At 44.4% G+C, this 20270-nt stretch overlaps 1 protein-coding gene across 7 annotated transcripts; it reads right to left on the minus strand.

Annotated features, from left to right (window-relative positions):
* Positions 1 to 1178: 1178 nt before the first annotated feature.
* NOCT (nocturnin) lies at positions 1179 to 20058 on the minus strand. Of its 7 annotated transcripts, none has more exons than XM_055549854.1 (4): positions 19820 to 20058; positions 6891 to 6928; positions 4257 to 4526; positions 1179 to 3142 (listed from the first exon to the last, which is right to left on the minus strand). In XM_055549854.1, the coding sequence occupies exons 3-4, from the start codon at positions 4516 to 4518 to the stop codon at positions 2319 to 2321; spliced, it is 1086 nt and encodes a 361-aa protein (XP_055405829.1). In that variant the 5' UTR covers positions 4519 to 4526; positions 6891 to 6928; positions 19820 to 20058; the 3' UTR covers positions 1179 to 2318. The 7 variants fall into 7 exon arrangements, with proteins under 7 accessions (XP_055405829.1, XP_055405830.1, XP_055405828.1 ...); XM_055549855.1 differs by lacking the exon at positions 19820 to 20058 and adding an exon at positions 19435 to 19497; XM_055549853.1 differs by lacking the exon at positions 19820 to 20058 and adding an exon at positions 5953 to 6082 and having other exon boundaries at positions 6891 to 6908.
* Between the last annotated feature and the right edge of the window lie 212 nt (positions 20059 to 20270).

Genomic DNA, 20270 nt, shown 5'->3' on the forward strand with positions numbered 1-20270 from the left:
CATCACCAGGGAAGTCCCTAGGCTCCATTTTAAATTAGGAGCAGTTTTATGTCATATGCAAAGTTCAGGGCCAAAAATAAGGGACTTAAATGTTATACACACCATTATGCTTTACTGTGTCATCCCTACCACCTCATAGGATCTCATGAAATACAGCCATGGAGGAATAAAAAAATCCACTCTCACTGTCTTCAAGAATCTGGACAATTTACCTTCGAAGACTGATTATAACCGCAGTCAAAATATCATGGGCTATAAAAGGAAAAGCTGGCTCAAAAGGGACGTAGGCATGGAATAAGAAACTCAGTAATAGAACATATTGATACTTTAGAAATCTAGAATAGAGATTTGTTATTTGCCGTTATGCCTTCAGGTAACTGATGGTCCACAAGGCAGAGCTGTCTACAAAAGAAAGACTAGAAAAGTAAAAGTGCCACCTAGCACGATTTATGAACTACTAAAAAAAACTTTACATAAAATGCTCACATGACTACATTTTAAATGAAGACAAATACAACAAAAGCATACAGAAGTATGTGTTTAGCCTACCGCCATGGCAATGCTGAAGGGTGACCGACTTGTGATATTTCCAGGAGCCCTTTTGCTTAGAGGCATTCCCACCAACTCCCACCCTTCTCCCATAGCCTGTTAAACATTTGCAATTGAAACACTTTTTTTTAGCTTTTATTCTCATCTAGATTTGCTTATGATATGGGTATGATGATTTCAAACTGGTGTGCTTTAAGGGTAGGTAAACAATATTTAATGCCTGTCCAAATCAGTATTCTGCTTCTCAATGTGCAAATTGATAAGATCTGAACCAGATGACAGCTGATAACATATGTTCTTCCTACTTGCCATTCCTTCCAAATATTTTGTGTGTACAATATATACTGAAACCCTTATTTGTTTCAAAAGCATTTCCAATGCAGAATACCTGGAGGAACTGTTTTTGGGGACTCCAACCTTGTTACCAAGTGTTAGCTTGCAAACAGCACCAGATGCTGCCTTCAACTACACAGCCACCTTTGTCCACTTTAAAATGAAGGTCTGACTGTCTGGGATCGTGTAGAAAAGTAAAAGTGCCACCTAGCACGATTTATACCACATAACAGTATTAAAAGACCAAACTTATTCTCAGATTCTCTATGCATTAAAAAAACAAGATATTAAAACACTAGCTTTAAAAGACTATTTATTAATCTTAAATATTTACAACTCATGGGTTAAAATATATTATTACCAGTGGGCTGTTTTCTGGGATTTCATTAGGAAGGAGTTTCACCTTTTATCTTTACCACTTTATTTCTGAGCGAAGAGAATTTCAGGTTAACTTTTTATATTCTGCTTTCTAGATCTTTTAAAACCAGTTACCTGGCTATCTTAGTAAATCTCAACCACAGCGTCATGAACAGACCAGGAAGTTTCCCATTGCTAAAAAGAAGGTCCTACTGTCTTTAGCCACTACCACATAACAGCTCCTAAATATATCTACCGTGCAAAGCACATTCAATACAAATAACGGCAGAGTGACTGCAAATGAACACCAAGAGCACTCCAAGGGAATACCGGAAATGTGTAACAGTGACTAAATAATCAAGACTAGCCATGGAATCTCTTCAAGAAACACAATAAAGGAGAACACAGAGGCATAGCAAAGATTTATGAAGAACAGATCATGGAGAACTGGTATCTCCACTTAAATAACAAAAACCCCTCAAGACTAAATAGTTCCTTTGTGTACACTATTATTTTATTAGATTCCAATAAAAACATCTTTAAAGCTTTAAGAAAATTACTATAAATTACTCTATAACTTATGTTTTGCATGGTTTTAACATGTTCATGTTATAATTTACTTAATTTTACATGAATATATAAAAAATAAATATTGCCATGCATAACTTGATATTAAAAACCACATAAATAACTTGAAATGTCTAGAGAAACTGTTCCTGCATACTTGTTAATTATGGGAGACTCAAGCAAGTCTACTATTTTAATATGACTAACAGAAAAAGCTTCAAAACAATCCTAATATAATGCCCTTAAATGATCAACATGTAATTAATCCTAAGGGAAAGAAAACAATGCAAAGCAATACTGGAGTGCAAAAACCTTTTTTGCTGTAGGTTTTAATGGAAAAGGTTTTAAATGTGAGCTAACGGGGTTCCTTCCCAAGGGCATGCTGGAAACAAAGAAGTGAGAGAAACTGGGACCCCTTCCTCAGTCAACTTATTCTATTTCAGTTTCCTGAAACATCCCTGGTTAAGACTTCTGCGATTAAAAAGACACAGACAAGCGTTTATAAATATCCATCAAGGTTCCTCGTTAAAGCTGAAGTCACACACTAGGGACAGGTGGTCTGAAGGGTAATTGAAGGACGGTAGCCGGTTGGGTCCAATCTGCTCCTCGGTGAGTAGGTCCAGGGCTGACCGCACGCTGAGCGCCTGCCTGGAGTACCAGATATAATCCAGCGTGTGCCGGCACTCGCCTGAGGTCCGGATCTTCCAGGTCGTGTACGGAGGTTCCGACTGCCCGTCAGCGCTCAGCAGCTTGTAGGCGCTGTTCAGATTGAGGCTGGAGGAAGCAAAGTGCTTGTAGACCTCCTCTGTGGGCTCTGCGTTGAAGTCTCCACAAACAATCAGGGGAATCTTGGCCCCCTGGGTGATGGTCTGCAGGTTTTGGAGAAGGTCGCAGCCTTGAGCTGATCGAAACCGCTCCCAGCCGGTGCGTGCCTTCAGGTGGGTGACGGCGATGCAGAACTGGCGGCTGGACTCCTTGCACTCCAGGGTCTGGGCAATGGCCACCTGGTTGGTTTTCAGTGTCATGGCCGTCAGCCGGATGTTGGCACTGTTGACCAGCTTGAATCGGTTTTGGAGGAAGAACAAGGCACAGCCGTCGGGTCCATTGTTGTGCTCCACATCCAGACAGGGCGACCAGGGCTTGGGGAAGAAGGTGCCCTGATAGCCCAGTCTACTGAGGAGGGGCTGGAAGGTGTCAAAGTAGTGGTCCACCTCTTGGAGGCACAGGATATCGGGCTGGTAGGCGAGGATCTCCTCCAGGATCAGACATTTCCTTTCTTCCCACTTGAGGGCTTCGATAGGGCACTGGACAAAGTTGTCTTTGCCTTCTCCAAGAGCTGAAATAAAAAAGCCGGTCAGTTGTCAGCTGCTAAATACCTGGGGGTCTCCTTAGGTGTGACATCACCCAAGACCTTCAGAGTACTTTCTCTGCTTCAGGTGCTCTGGAGGGGATTGTCTTACTGCACCGACCTCCAAACTAATTACCTCTTACCATCCACATGAAGCAAGGAATTGATTTTCACATTAAAACTATCTATTCCAGGACAGAAGACATAATAAAGCCACATATTCCAGGACATAAAACATTAAGTTTTGGCTTTAAACAATGTTCTTTGTAGTCTAAGAGATCTAAGCTATGTCAGATGAACTAAATACATTTAACCCAGTACTAGGCCTTTATAGAAACCATAAATGACACCTATTTTAAACGGGCAGCTTTTACCTATATCTGGGAAAAGAAAAAAAAAAAATGAATCCAAAATTATGGAAAGTCATTCAGTATGCCCTATTCCAGAAAAGGAGGGGAAAATGGTGACCCTGCTTTCTTCTTAAAATTTCAACAGCTCCATGATCAGCAGCACTGCACAAAGTTGACTGACACACCTGTTTTTTAAATCCAGCAGACCCAGGAAAGGAGTCCTTTCTACCATAACAAATATCTCCAAGCACAGAGAACAGAGGCAACATCTCTGGCCTCAAATTATAAAGGTGCGTTTGGATGAGAATCTGGCCAGAGTACCCAGACCAACTCCCCCCTCCCCCACCATTTCCTGCAGAAGATTCTACATCGCCCACTCAGTAGACTCAGTTTCTCCCTGGCAAATGTTATCTTAGTGCTGTGGACTGAAAGCTGGAGACAACAGAAAGTTTCAGGCTAATGAGAGACGGGGGCCTTGAAATCTGGATGTGTTGGGAGACAGAAGCTGTCACTAAATGTGCAAAGTCTACCAACATGTAAGTAAGAAATACCTCTGAGTCGCTCGATTTATCAGCGAAAATCATATGACTCCCTTTCCCCACCTCCCCTTGGGAGAGCTCCCCGGGCGTAGCCGCCCCCAACCCCTCGTCTGACACCCCGCCCCCGCACATGTGCGCACATGCGGAGGTGCATCGGGCATGCGCAGAAGCAGGGAGGCGGTGGTAGTTCGGGCAGAGATGCAGCAAGCCTACCTTGAGCAAGGATGTTCCACTGCATGACCCTAATGGGAGGGTGGCTACTGGGGCCATCGGCTGGCAGAGCCACAAAGTCCCTCTGGAACCGTGGGGGCCGGGTGTGCAGGACAGCCCTGCATTCCTCCAGGAGCTCTTTGGGGTCGATCGGCTCCAGGTGCTCTGGGTCAGGGGCCACCAGGTACTCTGGGTGCTGGGACGCCGCGCTGCTGTTGAGCGTCTTGGCGAGAGCACTGTAGAGCCTGCTCGTGCCGTTTCCCATGGGATACACTGCGGGGAAGGAGACACGGTTACACACTCAGCCTTCTCCTGCCTTTCTCCAGTTCTCACTCAGAGTGACCACAAGATAAAGCAGTTAGTGTCCACAGAAGCTGGGGCCGATGTTGCCACGTTCATGGTCTACGGGGTGGATTACAGGAGCTCCCAGGTTCTAGCTTTCTAGGAGGACAACTACTTGAAATACTACAGCTGAAATACCTTGATCTTTATGGCTTATTCTAACCTGAGACTTGTCTTTATAATTTGTAGACACAGTCTTACGAAAGCATGGGTAAACAAAATCCATATTCCTTTTTCTATGTATTTTAAATGAGAACTTGAAGGCCAGTTTTAAAGAGCCAGATGTCAGAAAGCCTGGTTACTCCGAGATGGCATTAGAGCAGGCTCTTAGTGTGTCGGCTACTCGGATCCCTATTACGCTGGATTAAAGAATCAGCCGGATTAAATCCAGGCTCTGGCTTTCTATAGGATTCTGAGAACATCACTGAGCAGTATAGTCTGCAATCTAATCTTAACTGCCCGATTTTTTTAAAATCAGAAAAGAGGTTGGCGGTGGTGGGGGAGAGATGGGGTGGGGAGGGGAGGGCATGGTGGTGCAGGAAGAATTGTCTAGGTCCATTTCCTGATGCTTCTGATTCTTCCCTAACTGGATAATAATTAAGGACAACAGAGCACAATCTTCAACAAGTTAACATGAAGGGAGAGGTATCTGTCACCTCACTAGGAGGCAGTGGATTGCTCCTTTAAAGGTCAGCCTTGTTTTCTCTTCATTACTGTGTAAATCAGGCCAGATTCTGCTTGGAATCATGTCGAAGATTCCTGGTTTGGAGGAACCTGGATTTCCTGACCTCATCCAAGTCCTTGCCTTCTCTTGAAGGATACAAAGTTTTCTTTACAAAACACATTGTTTGGCAAGCTGATTGCACGTGAAACTAGCAAGCCCTTGAATTCACCTTACACAGCAGGTCACAAAGGCAAATCCAAGTGTTCACCCCTAGGACCTATCCTTAAACATCAAGATCAAGATGCAAGCATGCTCTGTCATTCCTTTTCAACGACTCCCCAATGAGAAAGTGAGGCAAAGAAACACCAGTTTTCCCAACACACATTTCTGTGTACATGCAACTGCCTGCAAGCCTGTTCTCACAAAGGCACATGCATGAACACGCGCACACACTTGTTTCCTGGATGTCTGACTTGAATATTTTCTTTTTTAATCAATTTGCTTGCCTATCTGAGTACATGGGTCCAAAGAAATTTTCTTCTTGGCTGGCAGTACAACTTTGAAAATCTTTCTTCTGTACTTCTAGTTCAGCAAAAAGCGGTAAAAAGTTCTACTGTTTTCTCAAGCATGGTTTCCAGCATCAGTAATAGCCTAACAGTAGACCAATCTGTCAGGGCATCATGGCAAACTCACAAGGGCTCCAATATCTGACATCTGTCAGGCTCCAGGCAAATGAGCAGCTTGAAGCTGTTCAGTTTTAACAGGACTGCTCTGCATCCTTTTGATGACATCACCTTCTCCAAGCTGTGTTTCAGGGTGGTTGCTGTGATAAAAAAGCAAGTACCATGCGAAAATGAATGTGAAAAAGGTTAATTGTGTCCAACAGGAGTTGAAGATTTAAGGCGTTATCTACTAAACAACACTTCCTCCTAAAAACTTAAGAAAAACCTTTCAGTGAACAAGGAACAGTATAATGTATTAACACAATGAAAGTGCTGGAAGACATGCCCAGAAAGCCAATTATAATATAGGATAATTATATTAAGAAAATGACAAAGTAGTCTAAATTAGAAAACTTACAAATGAGGCAATGTGAAGAATTAGTAAAACATGTAACAGAAAGAAATGAGGAGATAAAGCTTGCGAGACAGTGGCAAATACTATGTACTTATTTAAAGCAAAGATGCAAATATGGATAAAAGGTTCTTGTAGCAGGAAAACCAATTCAAGGAAATGAAACACGTATTGATACGAAAAACTATAAATCAAGAAAACTCTTCAAAGTTTCAATCATGCAGGATGAATAAGTTCTGGAGGTTTAATGAACAGCAAGGTAACTTTAGTTAAGGATACTGTATCTCATACTTGAAATCCCTCCTCTAAGTGATCTTAGATCTTAAGTGATCTCACCCCACCCCCCGGAAACACACACTATGTGAGTGACATGTTAATTAGCTTGATTGAGGTAATTATTTCAAGATGTGTACAAATATCAAACCATCACTCAGTACACCTCAAATACACACAATGTTTGCTAATTATACCTCAATAAAGCTGAAAAAAAGGTCAATGGTTTGAAAGAAAAATTATGAGGTTAAAAGAACATGTATCATGGACACAAACACACATACCTGAGACTATCAACCCAGAATGACCAACACCGACTGGACTGTAAAGAAACAGAAAAAAAATCCCTTGGACTCCAGGCCAAAAACAGCAAGTAACTTAGAAGTTAGAGTATCAGACTTCAACTGTAATGTTTTTAGACCAGAAGAAAATGAAGTTACATATTTGAAACATGTCAGGCTTTATATGTGAGCCAAGAATTTTACATCTAGCAAAACTGAAATTCTGACTCTAGGAGCACTTCTTCCAGAAAATACTAGAGCAGGGGATGGCCAACTGCAGCCAGATGTATTTTGTACAGTCCTTGATCTTCAGACGTAACATACACGCCCACAAGCACACGGTATGTGACAGGATAATTTCTGGCACTCAAAGCCAAAATGTTTACTATTGGGCCCTTCTCAGAAAAGTCTTAACCATCCCTGGAAGTAGCTTTAGACTAAATGACCAGAGATACTGATATACTGGTGGTGCTGTATTAAACAGAGCAAATCAAGTCTAACTGAGATTAAGATAGTACAATATCCACTGGCTATGTGATCCAAGAATGAACCAATGAGGATTTAGTACAACCAAAAAAAGAAAAGCCTGGGGTGGGGGTGGGACAGAACAGGGGCACCAGAAAGAAGCAAGCATATTCAATTAGGAATTATTTAGGGACTTCCCTGGTGGTCCAGTGGCTAAGACTCTGAGCTCCCATTGCAGGGGGCCCAGATTCGATCCCTGATCAGGGAGCTAGATCCCACATGCTACAACTAAGACCCAGAGCAGCCAAAAAAAAAAAGAATTATTTGCAGTGATCATCATTAGTAATGGTAGAATCAGAATTGTTACTCTAGACTGCTTAAACTGGATGTTCTAATTTCATCATTCCCTGTTGTCCTTTTTTGGTTTGTTTTTGGAAATTTATAGGGCTGTTAGCTACAAAACTCAAGGAAAACACATTCTTATTAAAGCCAGCTCAGCTCAAAAAAAGCTCATTCTGGTCTAATAGTGGATTACTATATTTTGTCATTCACCTTATTTGTGACTTTTGGGGGTTTTCAAAAATTCAATCTAGCACCTAAAGACAAAGGCTTTGCAGCAAAAAAGAGGAAGGACACACTGCAATGTGGGCCTCAAAGCCCCAGTTCTAGGCCCAGTTTAAGTGGCTGGATTCTGAGTAAATCCAAAATTGGAGCCAACAAGTTTTGTTGATGACTTACTTGGATGTGGCCTATGAGAGAGCAGTCAAAAAAAGTTTCCAAGATGGGTGGGCTGAGCAACTACAAGGATGAAGCTGCCAATACAGGTTAGGAAAACCGGGTAGGGTTTGCAGAAATAGGAGTGTGGCAGTCAGGTATGACGATGTTCAGGAGAAAAGTGCAAATTGGAAACAGGTGGGAGATGTTTATTGACAGAGAAGGACTGAGCTCTGGAGCAGACTACCATGTCTGTTTGCTAACAGGGCTGACACATTAGAGGAAGAAACCCATCAAGCAGGCTTCAGGCGTGACGGCATGAGGGAGCTGACAAGTCCTCCCCCGGAAGAATTATAAACCTGAACCAGTGTCAAAACCAGCCACTTCAGTGCTCTGGATGTAGACCAAAGGCATACAACACACTGAGAAGCCTTTATTTGCGAAAGCTATTGAACCTCAGTTAAGAACAGTGCTGGTCTGTGCAGGTCCTGCCTGGGGCAGGCCTGGCCCCACCTCTCCCCTTCAGCTCTGTGGAAGTGATTCCAACTAGAGCAGCAAAGATAACGAAGTAAGTTAACATCTGCCCAGAAAAAAGGCCTAGGCCTTGATGGCTCTCGCTGGTGAGCCTATCAAATATTTAAACAATACCCATCCCTTCATAAACTCCCACCTACTGCTTCCCATGTACAGCCCCACTGGAAGACAGTCTGGGAGTGTTTAAAATAAATAAAGAACTCATGCCCCTAGGGATTTACCTAAGTGAGCTTAAACTTAAGTTCATTCAAAAATATGTACGCAAATGTATATACACAATTGTATTAATAAATGCCTGAACTGGAAGCAAAGATGTCGCTCAATGTGTAAATGTATACAATCACACAAAATAGTACACAATAAAGGCGAACAAGTCACAAGCATTTTGTAAGTGAAAGAAGCCAGATCCTAAAAATTACATACTGCACGATCCCACTCATAGGGCATTCTAGAAAAGGCAAATTATATAGAATGGTTTTCAGAGATTGAGGGAGGGAGCAGTGGCTGACAAGGAATTTTAGGGCAATGGAACCACTCTGTACAGCCATAGGGTGATGCATACATGACTCTGTGTCAAAATCCATTGACTTAACTATCCCTCACAAAGAGTAAACTTTAATGTGCGAAAATTCAAAAGATCAACAGGGAGGTGGGGGGATCAAGAGGAAATGCAGACTCTGACAAATAAATCTATTACAAATATATGACAAATTCACAGAAGGGGCTTCAGGAAAAAAGGAATCATGTCACTTTGGAAAACAGCTTTTAACTGCTCAAGACTAAAGAAAGTGCACTCAAATTAGCAAAGCTATTTCTCTTGGGGGGTGGGTGTCAGCAATTCCAAAAATGCTTTACATGTATATTGTGGTTGAACAAATACAGTAAGTGATGGATGGTGGGAGTCTGATTTCTGTGAAAGAGGAAAGCTGCAGATAAATGAGGAAAGGTTTAGAAGGAATCATGTGGTACTGAGGGAGTCAAACATATCATCCAGATTCCATGTTTCCCTTATAGTACACATACATATATAGACAAAGCCATTAGGGATGTCTGAGACACCTTTGGAGAAACGCAGGGCCAAGGGGTTTTCATATTAACACTGAGGCATCCTTTCTGTCTTGTTTTCAACTGTGATGAAACCGCCGCTTTGTCAGCATTAACTCAGGCAGTTGGCCCCAGGCTCCAGTAGGGGCCACTGTGCTCTTCACCATTATTCATTTTTTAAATTGCCTGCTTTACCCACAAATGTCCTTAAAGTGAGGCAGCAATAAGTACTTCTGTTAAATTTGGAGCCCTGAAGACCTATCTTTAATACTTGACAAAAAGGAAAGTCCACATAAACACTTGTGCTGCACACAAAATACGCTGCCTTAAGCAACAGCACTCAGGTGAGTGCCTGGACTGCAAAACTCTCCCCTGTCTTCACCTCAAAGAACCAACAAACTTCAGTCAAGAAACAAGGCAGACATTTATCCACTAAAATGTAAGACGTGAGCCTGTCACTTTAAGGAAAACAGCTGACAGTATTTTTGCCCATGAGAAAAATTTCCCAGAGAAAATTCTGTAAAACACATCTGGCATCAGGAGCCTGACAAGTCCCCAGTACTTAAAAAACTTCTCTGACAAGATTGGAGATGATAGTTACTAAGGTTATTTTGGAGAAGGCACTGGCACCCCACTCCAGTACTCTTGCCTGGAGAATCCCATGGATGGAGGAGCCTGGTGGGCTGCAGTCCATGGGGTCGCGAAGAGTCGGATACGACTGGGCAACTTCACTTTCACTTTTCACTTTCCTGCATTGGAGAAGGAAATGGCAACCCACTCCAGTGTTCTTGCCTGGAGAATCCCAGGGACGGGGGAGCCTGGTGGGCTGCCATCTATGGGGTCGCAGAGTTGGACACGACTGAAGCGACTTAGCAGCAGCAACAAGGTTATTTCTATACTGTATAACATCTGAAGAGCCACGTAACCTAGTTAACAAACTTCCCAAATAACCAAGAAGATGTTCACTGATATGGTATATCAGATTTGACGTTGCAAATAACTATTAATATAAGCTACCACAAAAGACTACCCACAATTATTGTAAAAGGCTATTAAAATAATTCTCTCCGATTATATAACCAGTGAGAGACTGGATTCATATCTTTTAACCAAAATATCCCAACAGACTGAACGGAGAAGCAACTAGGAGGATATAGACAGCTGTCACGTATTGAGCCAGACTTTCAAATGAAGAGATTTCCAAAAACGTCAAACGGTGCCACTCTTTCATCTAACCTTTTTATTTGGGGGGGGGGGGGGGGGGAATGCTGGTTAAAAAGTAAAAACACAACAAAAGCCAGGATTATCTGGGTACACACCTGAGAAACTGCTGGAGTTGACCAACCTCGGGGCCCAAGGAAACGTCGAAGAGAAAAGCACACCAAACCCTGAAGGACAGACGTCACAGGAAGGCATCGTTGGAACAGCAAGCCTGTGCTGCCACCCACTGGCCACTGTGCTGAATCACCTCAGAAAGGTTAGAAAACTAACTCAGCAGCTAATTTTCACTGGTTCCCTGAAGGCTCCTGAATAAATGTGGCCACCTTCAAAATATTCACAAGACAACCATCGACCTAAAACAGCTTGGATGTTGGGTATGCAATATATTTAATACTTAATTAATAAATCAATAAAGATTTACAGTCCCCATGGCTTACAGCTTCATGGATCCCTTTTTCTTACATATAGCCTTCTTCTGGTACTTGAAAAGTCAAAGTGAAGTCGCTCAGTCGTGTCCAACTCTTTGCAACCCCGTGGGCTGTAGCCTACCAGATTCCTCCATCCATGGGATTTTCCAGACAAGAATACTGGAGTGGGTTGCCATTTCCTTCTCCAGGGGATCTTCCCGACCCAGGGATCAAACTCGGGTCTCCAGCATTGCAGGCAGACGCTTTACCCTCTGAGCCAGGAGTAAGAACCTTAAATCACCCTTAATATTTAAATTACAACCCCTGTTCTTCACTCATTAGTTCCATGAGGATAGAGACTATATCTGCCTTGTTTATGGACTCAAGGTAGGTCAACTGGTTTCCAGAAATCATGGCTTCTCTTTTCACTAGTCAGATCCTGAACAAGTTATCTCTGTGGCTCTGTTTCTTCATCTGGGGATCACCATGACCTACTTCACTGTGTTACTGTGAGGGTTAAGAGAGTTAAAGGAGCTATATATACCTAGTACATTCTAAATGGCAGCTATTTTGTTACTTTTCTTTCTGGGATCAAAGAGCAGCTATTAACATTTGAGAGCCAAGCATGTACGACACTTATCTTTCCAACAATCCAGCAAAGCAGGTACTGTATTCCCCATTTTATAAACATTGTGACTGACTGCACAGTTGGCAAAGGATCTGGGCCTGGAGAGGGCTGCCTGCACCTTGGACCACTGCTTGTCTCTGACGGTGCCGACCCAGTCAGGATGACTGGATGGAGCTGCGCCAGGGGCACGCGTGGCAATTAACAAAGGTCCAATTTCACCTCATCCCTCTGCCCAAGTCACCGCCGTCAGGGCGTGCACACTGGCACAGCACAAGGTGTACAAAGCGGTGTAATGACCCGCTTTACTGGCACATGGCATTACTAGAGATATCAAGTGAAGGTCATGTCTCCCAACCTAGCAGGTCTATAAATACAAGCTCCTAGACACAGTGACAATCCCAGTGACCTTTCTTTGCTAGGCAGCAGTCAGACACAAGAATATCCAAGTGTGTTCTGGACAAAGCGGAGCTGTCCTTCAGTCATGCCAGATTCATCTCGAAAATATGGCTAGGCAAAGAGAAATCCCTCCACAATGAATACTTAGGTTAGCGTGTGAAAATTGGTGGTTGATTATGAGTGGGCTGGCCAAGCATTTGCACAAGCCAGACTCTTCCAGCAAAATGCTAGAAAACTGAAAAGGCAGAAACAAAGAACCTGGCGTGACAGCCGCTCTCCACCAACTGAGACGATCAGGTTTGTGTCACTACCTGGTGCCCATCGCTAACGCTCCCAGGAGCTCTGGGTTCACGGCTATGAATGAAATACGGAGCTGAGGAGTACTCTGCTATTCTTTCCTGTGAGTCAGAGGTCCACATACATCTCCCAGTGCCCTGTATGAGATGCCTATGGCTGCTTACATTTTTAAATGGTTGAAAAAAAGAAATTGTAATAGTATTTCCTGACATGTGAAAACCATCCAAAACTCCAACTTCAGTATCCGTAAATAAGATTTGTGTATTGTCAGCAGCTACTTCCACACTATAGCAGCCGAGCTGAATAGCTGTAACGGATATTTAGTCTATTAAGCCCAATATATACTAGCTGGCTCTCTATAGAAAAGTTAGATTTCCATAGCCTTGCTTGAATAATCACAGCCCTTGTAGGAAAAGAATCATCTTTTAAAATGTGTAGTGACACTGGCAGCCGTTTTAAAACCTCCAGTCCAATGACTCATTTTTAAGATGGAAATTGATAAATAATGTACAATAGGTCATCAGACATGAGGCCAAAAATACATTATTCTTAAGAGCTTTCCGGAATAAAGTACACACACGCAGATTTTTCTAAAGACTGAAAGAATATGGTTAAAATCAGAAAGGACGCCACCAGTGGGCTTAAGAAACAATTCCAGGAAGACAGAGACAGGTGTGAATTAACAGAGAACCCAGAGTGGAGGGCAATGCAGTACAAACTACCGAAGGTAAATTAAACATGGCTCTTCCCAAGGGAGCTCTGAAGAAACCCAAAGCTAAGTCCACCGAGACAGAGGGCAGGAGAGGCAAGGGGCCATCGTTAGGGCCATTCTTTCCGCAATGGTATTTGAGACAGCTGCTAGTTCTGTCGCTTCCCCTCTCAGACAGAAGAGGGTGGCTTCTGCCAGCTGGAGAACTGGCTTCAGAGATGTGGGCCCTGGAAGGGCTCCCAAGAGTGATGGACGGGAAGGGAGGCAGAGCAGACCGTGGACCTCAGAGATATTTCTGAAGGTGTGGCTGGAGGGGTGAGCTAAGTATTGGAGAACACAGAAGGGAGCCTGCCTGCACCCCCGACCCCCAAATCTCCCCAACTACAGAGAAAATGCAAACTGCTCTCCCAGGAGGAAAGATATGGGGGAGAAACAGGCTCACATAACTATATAGGACACAAAGACAGACTAGGCTTCTAGGAAGAAAGGAGCAGAGAATTAGAAAATGTCCAAAAATTGTAAACAACTGCAAAATAGACATGTTCAAAAAAATCTCATGAAATACAAAGAAACATTCTTAAAAATGCAAGAGCAGCCAGATGGTGGATCCATATGGACAACAATCTGTCTAGCAGGAGTTTAATAATATGACAACAGGCAATGTGATAAAATAGTGATGAAAATGATAAAATTCAAGAAACAGAACAGAAATTTTCCTGGGCTAGAGAATGGTATGTCCTGGGGCTTCCTTAGTGGATCAGTGGTAAAGAATCTGCCTACCAATGCAGGAGACATGGATTCAGTCCCTGATCTGGGAAGATACCACATGCCGTGGAGCAGCTTAAGCCTGTGCTCAACTACTGAGCCTATGCTCAAGAACCTGGGAGCTGCAACTCCAGAAGAACTTGCACCCTAGAACCAATGCTCTGTTTTGCAACAAGAAGCCACCACAATGAGAAACCCGTCAATTGCGACTAGAGAGTGCCCCTTGCTCTCCATAACTAGAGAAAAGCCCACAGCAATGAAGGCCCAGCACAGCAAAAAAAAAAAAAAAAAAAAGAATGGTATGTCCTTAGACTGAATGGGCTCATCTGATGCTGAGACGTTTATCCTGACAGAACTTCTGAACACCAAGGACAAACAATCTTCAACTTCTAGAGGATAATCAGTACCGTCAAAGAGATTGCGGTTCTGAGGCAAAATTAACAGACATGTTATTTTTTAAAAATTATATTTTAAAATTGTCACGAAAATTTTCCAAATAAAAATTTAGAATGAACCACTCCTGGAAAGAGAAATTAATTGTAGAACACATCTCAGCAAATCTATTTGACCTAGAAAATCTGAAAGATGAACATCTTCAGCAACCCCCTCAGTGAAAGCAAAACATAAAGGAAACAGAAAACCATCATGTCCAGGGTGTCAGTAGGATATGCAAAATAACTTCCTTGTACCCCGTACTGGATGGACCTGCCCCAGCACTGGACGCTCAGAGTGGGGGACAGGCTGGGAAAAGCAAAGGAAAATGATGCACAAGGCGCTTCCTGGACACCCTGCTGCAACTTTTCTTTACTGCTCCATGATTCTGGCTCCAAGTAACTTTGGACTTCTCAGACTACTCCAGTTCTGAAGGGAAAAAGCAGTTTTCAAATCATTCTGCACAATCCCTCATAATCCAATAGCCGTCTCTACTGGAGACTAACTTCTGGGGACACTAGTTAAGAAACCTCTAGTAGGCTTCCAAGCATTTAGCAAAGCAAGTGTCTCACTGGCTGTCTGCCCAGGCTATACATCAGAACTAGCAGATGCTCAAGGCCCACTTGCAGAAACTAAAATTCAGATGATCTGAGTGGGACCCAGGCATTCTTTTGATAGCGTTTTACTGGGAAAAAAAAAAGTCATCCCTCGGGGATGGGTTCCAGGATTCTCCTCGGATGTCCAAAATCTGGATGCTCAAGCTCCTTTTATATAATGATGTACACCCTTGGTATCTGCATCTGGGGATTCAACCAACCTTGGATGAGGAACCCACCCATGATGGGGTGGGGCTATATTTCATAAAGACATTTAAATCTGACAGGTATTTTTTCCTAGCCCTCTTTCTCCTGGACACTCCCGCCCACATCCCGACACTGATGCTGAATTCTGTGTAGCTGGTAGGTTTCAGGTGCTGCTTTGAGATCACATAGAGACAAGAAGAGAGCTACGATTTTTGCTTGAGGTCATACTCCTTCCTGTAGGAAGGCTGCTCTCCCCACAGCAAATCCAGAACTTCCTGGCTAGAACTCTGTGTTCCCAATGCAGGGGGCTGGGTTAGATCCCAGTCCCCAGGAACCAGTTTCCACATGTCTCAACAAAGATCCCATGGACCGCACAGCCAAGTATTTTTTAAAAAATATCAAATCCAAAAATTTTCATTGAAGTACAAGTGGGTTTACTATGGAACTAAACACCCATGCACATCATCCTTGCATTCAAATGTGATAACCATTCAAGTGGTTAGCAAAATTCTAGGAATCCTGATGACAGATCTTCATTTCCAATGCAATTAGTCATGAGACAATAAAATATTTGGCCTTTTAAGTGTACTGTGCTCAGTAAAACTTACGGATCAGTTGATATCGTGGTTTCTAATTCAAAAGCCCCCAGTAACTCACTGTATTTAAGCTCTTACCATTGAATGCTATAACAAATAGCTTGTTCTCCTACAAAGAAAATATATTTCTATAAAGCTTGATAATTACAAGCTGTTGCACTTCTCTCTCATAAGCAGATTACTCACATTGTTAAAGGACATACTAAATAAAACCGCCTCCTCAAATGAGCTGGTATTTGCTTTTAAAATCGTACCAAGAAAAAAAGCAATGTGTTCCGGTGGTAGAGAACAGTAATTCAGCCAACTCTTCATTATCTGAGGAGGTGGCATCTGGAGGATGGCATTTATAAACCCAAAGATGACACCAGACCACCGAGTAACTGTGACAGCTGCTGCTTGTCTATGGGCCTGGGATCCTTCCGTGAGAAAAGGTCCCCTTTAAACTCTAATAACCCAGCATCTGATGACTGCAAAGGGGCTGCACTCACCTTTCCAGTGACATCTGACTGCCACAGGGCATAAGTTATGAGGGAACTGATTAACAAATAGGGTCAACTTGGGATTTAGCACCCCTCCCCAAAAGATTGGGGCTTCCCAGGTGGTGCTAGTGGTGAAGAATCCACCTACCAATGCGAGATGTTAAGAGACTTGGGTTTTATCCTTGGGTTGGGAGGATCCCCTGGGTAAGGACATGGCACCCCACTCCAGTATTGCTGCCTGGGAAATCCCATGGACCAGAGGAGCCTGGTGGGCTTATGACCCATAGGATCCCAAAGAGTCAGACATGACTGAAGTGACTCAGCACACACGCACCCCAAAAGATGCTGGAGTGAGCAAAGTATAGCTTTCAGTTCCTTGGACTTTCTCTAGCCAGATGTCTAAACCTTGAGGCCTGTAATAACAATAATCTGCTTTTTATTTATTGCTGTCATTTTGTTAAGTAACGTGGAATTCGGGGCCCACCCGTAACGATTCTTCTTAATAAGTCTACAACAGGATCTATGAATCTTGGGAAACATTTGGCAAAGTACCTCCTCTCTCACCTTGCCACCACCCATGCCTCACACCTTCCACTTTGCTCCTGGCTTTTCCCAAGCAAAATGTTTTTAATCTCTTTCAATCTTAACTGTACTTCAAGGACCAATTCAAATGCCAACCACTTTCTGAAGCCAAAATGATCACCACTGATGGAAGGGACTTTATGCTCTCCAGCACCCTTGTGCCATTTGCAAACCTTTAACTGAAAGAGAATAAAAAAAGGTGTTTTATTTCTTTAAACACTCAGGTCTTTGTGCAAAACCCATCTCTCTGACTGGGCACTAAACTCAGAGGCAGACCATGTCTCACATTCTTTTACCTCCTATAAGGTGGCACCTAGCTCAAATGGTAAAGAATCTGCCTGCAATGCAGGAGGCCAGGGTTCGATTCCTGGGTCAGGAAGATCCTCTGGAGAAGGGAACAGCAATCCACTCCAGTATTCGTGCCTGGAGAATCCCATGGAAAGAGAAGCCTGGCGGGCTACAGTTCGTGGGGTCGCAAAGAATCAGACACCTCTGAATGACTAACACAATAGAGTGAGACAGACCAGAAAGGGAAAGACTTTTTGAATGAATGAATGAGTGAGTGATCAAAGGATATGCAAATGAATGCATTCATGAGTTTCTCTCAACACGAAGCTGAAGCCAAAACTGAGCAAAATGAGAAACTGCCCTAGCTCTTGTAGTAGTTTAGCAGCCATAAATCCTTTCAATTTCTTTCTAAAACTAGGGGATTTCAGGGGACTTCCAGAAAGTTCATTAAGCATCTTTCTATGTCAAAGGCCTAAGATTCAACATGTCCTGACCTTTCTTCCCAGCTAACAGCACAGCTCTCTTATCTGTATTACACAAGCTATGTGTATTCCCAAAATGAACCTACTGGCTAACTCTGCCCCAGCACCTACAGGAAATTTAAGGTAAGAGGTGAAGACAAGAGATACAGTGCTACAGAAGACACCAGTTGATTTTCTTTTACTTCTCCCACCTCAAACCCAACAATGTGCCTCTAGAAATTTTCCATTCTAACAGTTATTTCACAAATGCCAAATTGCTACATAATTGCAAAGAAAATCTCAATGACTGTCAAGTTCATCCTTTTTAAAAAAAGAACAAAAGAGTTTAGTCTCCAGTAATCAGTTTAACTTCCTAATAATTTTTATTTTTGGTCACCCTGGGTGGCATGGCAGACCTTAGTTCTCTGGCCGGGGGTGGAATCTGTGACCCCTGCAGTGGAAACGCTGTCTTAACCGCTGGCCGCCGGCGAAGTCCCTTTACAAAAATAAAATCCTGATTTTAAAAAGAAGGTCTCAATCTAAACATCCGCCAATAATCTGAATAGAGGCCAATCATCTGAATAGAGTTTAAAATCTTGACTTCAATCACATTTTGGGTGATCACTTTCAGTAAAGAAAGCCACATTGAACATACTCTCTACTGCTCGGTTCTGAAGTTAATACAAAACTTGAGAATTCCCTGGCAGCCCAGTGTTTAGGGCTCCGCCTTTTCTTTCACTGCCCTGGCGGTTCAATCCCCCATGGGGGAATTAATATCCGGCAACCCGTGTAGGGCGGCATAAAAGAGGTAACACAAAACTTTTGGAGCAAAAGGTAGTCGTTAACAATCTGAGATGTTCATACGTCTTAAACAGCAATAAACTTGAGTACGACTAAAATATATCTGCTAGCGTGATGAAACTGCCCACTTTTGAAAGAAAAGCTTTATTAATTTGTATGTAAATTGTGGCCGCGGTATTGAGGCCTCGGGCAGAAACTTACGTGGCCAAAAAAGGGAAAATCCAGGGAACTTCCCTGGGGGTCCAGTGGTTAAGACGCCAGGGTTGCAATGGAAGGAGCGCAGGTTCGATACCTGGTCAGGGAAGTAAGATAATGCCTGGCGTTTCCCTCCCCGCAACCCAAGCAAAATCCAGAGTACGTGACCTATAGAACAGGTTCTTGGCAAAGAGATAGCATCATCTTTACAAGATCTTAACCCCAGATATACAGGGCGCATAATGACGCAAATATTAAGACTGGAAGGCTCCCCCCAAATTCAAGTAGATGTCCAAAGAGTCAATGCGTGTTCATACATTTTTCAAAATTCAGACCACCTAAGCCATTCAGGCCACAGGATCAGATAAGTGTAACTTCATATACATATTGCATAAAATGTTCCATTAGCGCAATAAGTAAAACACAAATAATCTGCGGCCTCGGAAGGGGAAAAGGTAACTTAGGTCAAGAGCGAGAAATACTGAAACCGCGGCATCAAACGGGAAGGATTAAACGGGAACCTAGCACGGGGTTGCAGCTCCTACCGGACGCGGTGCAAGCCCCAGGCAAGAGAAGGCGGCAAAGGAGGGCAGACACGGCGGCTCAGGGAGAAGAGGCACCGCTTCCCGGTCGCACCACACCGCTCGGCAGCCCCCGGCTTCCCATTCATTCCCCGCCGTCTCCAGGTGGCGGCCGCCGCGTTCTCCGCCCGGAACGGCGGTGCACTCACCTGTTCGGGAGCAAGACCTCGCGACGTCGCGGGCCGCCGAAGCCGCCGCCAGAAGCCGGGGGTACGGGAGCCGCGGTGCGGCCGTGGGCGAGAGGCGGCGCGGCGGCGGCGGCGGGCCGGGCGGGCCGGGCGGGCGGCGCAGGCCGGGAGCGTCCCTCTGCAGCAGGGCGGAGCAGAGCCGCCGCGGGCTCTGATACATGCCGGGCGCCGCCGCCAAAACCGCCGCGGCCCCTCGCGCGCCCCACCGACCTGCGGGCCCAGCCGAGGCGGGCAAGCCCAGCAGACTCTTGGGGCTTTCCGAGCAGAGGCTCCGGGGATCCTTCTCTTCCAGCCGCGGCCCGGGGGAAGGTCGCAGGCAGACAAGCCCGAGACGGCGCGAACGAACCTGCGGATGCTGTGAAGCGGAGGCGCTGTCTGCCGCGGGCCGGCTGGAGCTGGAGGGTAACCGGCGAGCGCAGCGCGCTGACAAAGCGGGCGCTACCAAGCGAACCAGGGAGGGGGTGTCCGTGGGACCTGCGCCCGGCGCGACCTGGCAGGGATTCGTAGAACCGGAGTGATCCTTCTTTGAGAGGACGCAGATCTTCACCTGTTTATGGGGTGGAGGCTGTGGAAGGTCCAAGATAACAAGTATCCCTCAAGGCAGTTTTAAAGAAATAAGCCTCCCCTTCCTCTGGGTGGAGTGGAAACGCCCACAGGCTGGGAGTCCCAAGACCGTTCCAGGCTCTGGCCCCGGGGACACGTGTGTGTCCGAGTAAAAGACAGCATCCGTGTACGCGTGTAAGTGAGAATCCGGCAGAGGGTGTCTGCCCTCCACCCCTTCGGCGGGATGTGTTGCG

Source organism: Bubalus kerabau, chromosome 16, assembly GCF_029407905.1.
Source record: "Bubalus kerabau isolate K-KA32 ecotype Philippines breed swamp buffalo chromosome 16, PCC_UOA_SB_1v2, whole genome shotgun sequence".
Taxonomy (NCBI): Eukaryota; Metazoa; Chordata; class Mammalia; order Artiodactyla; family Bovidae; genus Bubalus; species Bubalus kerabau.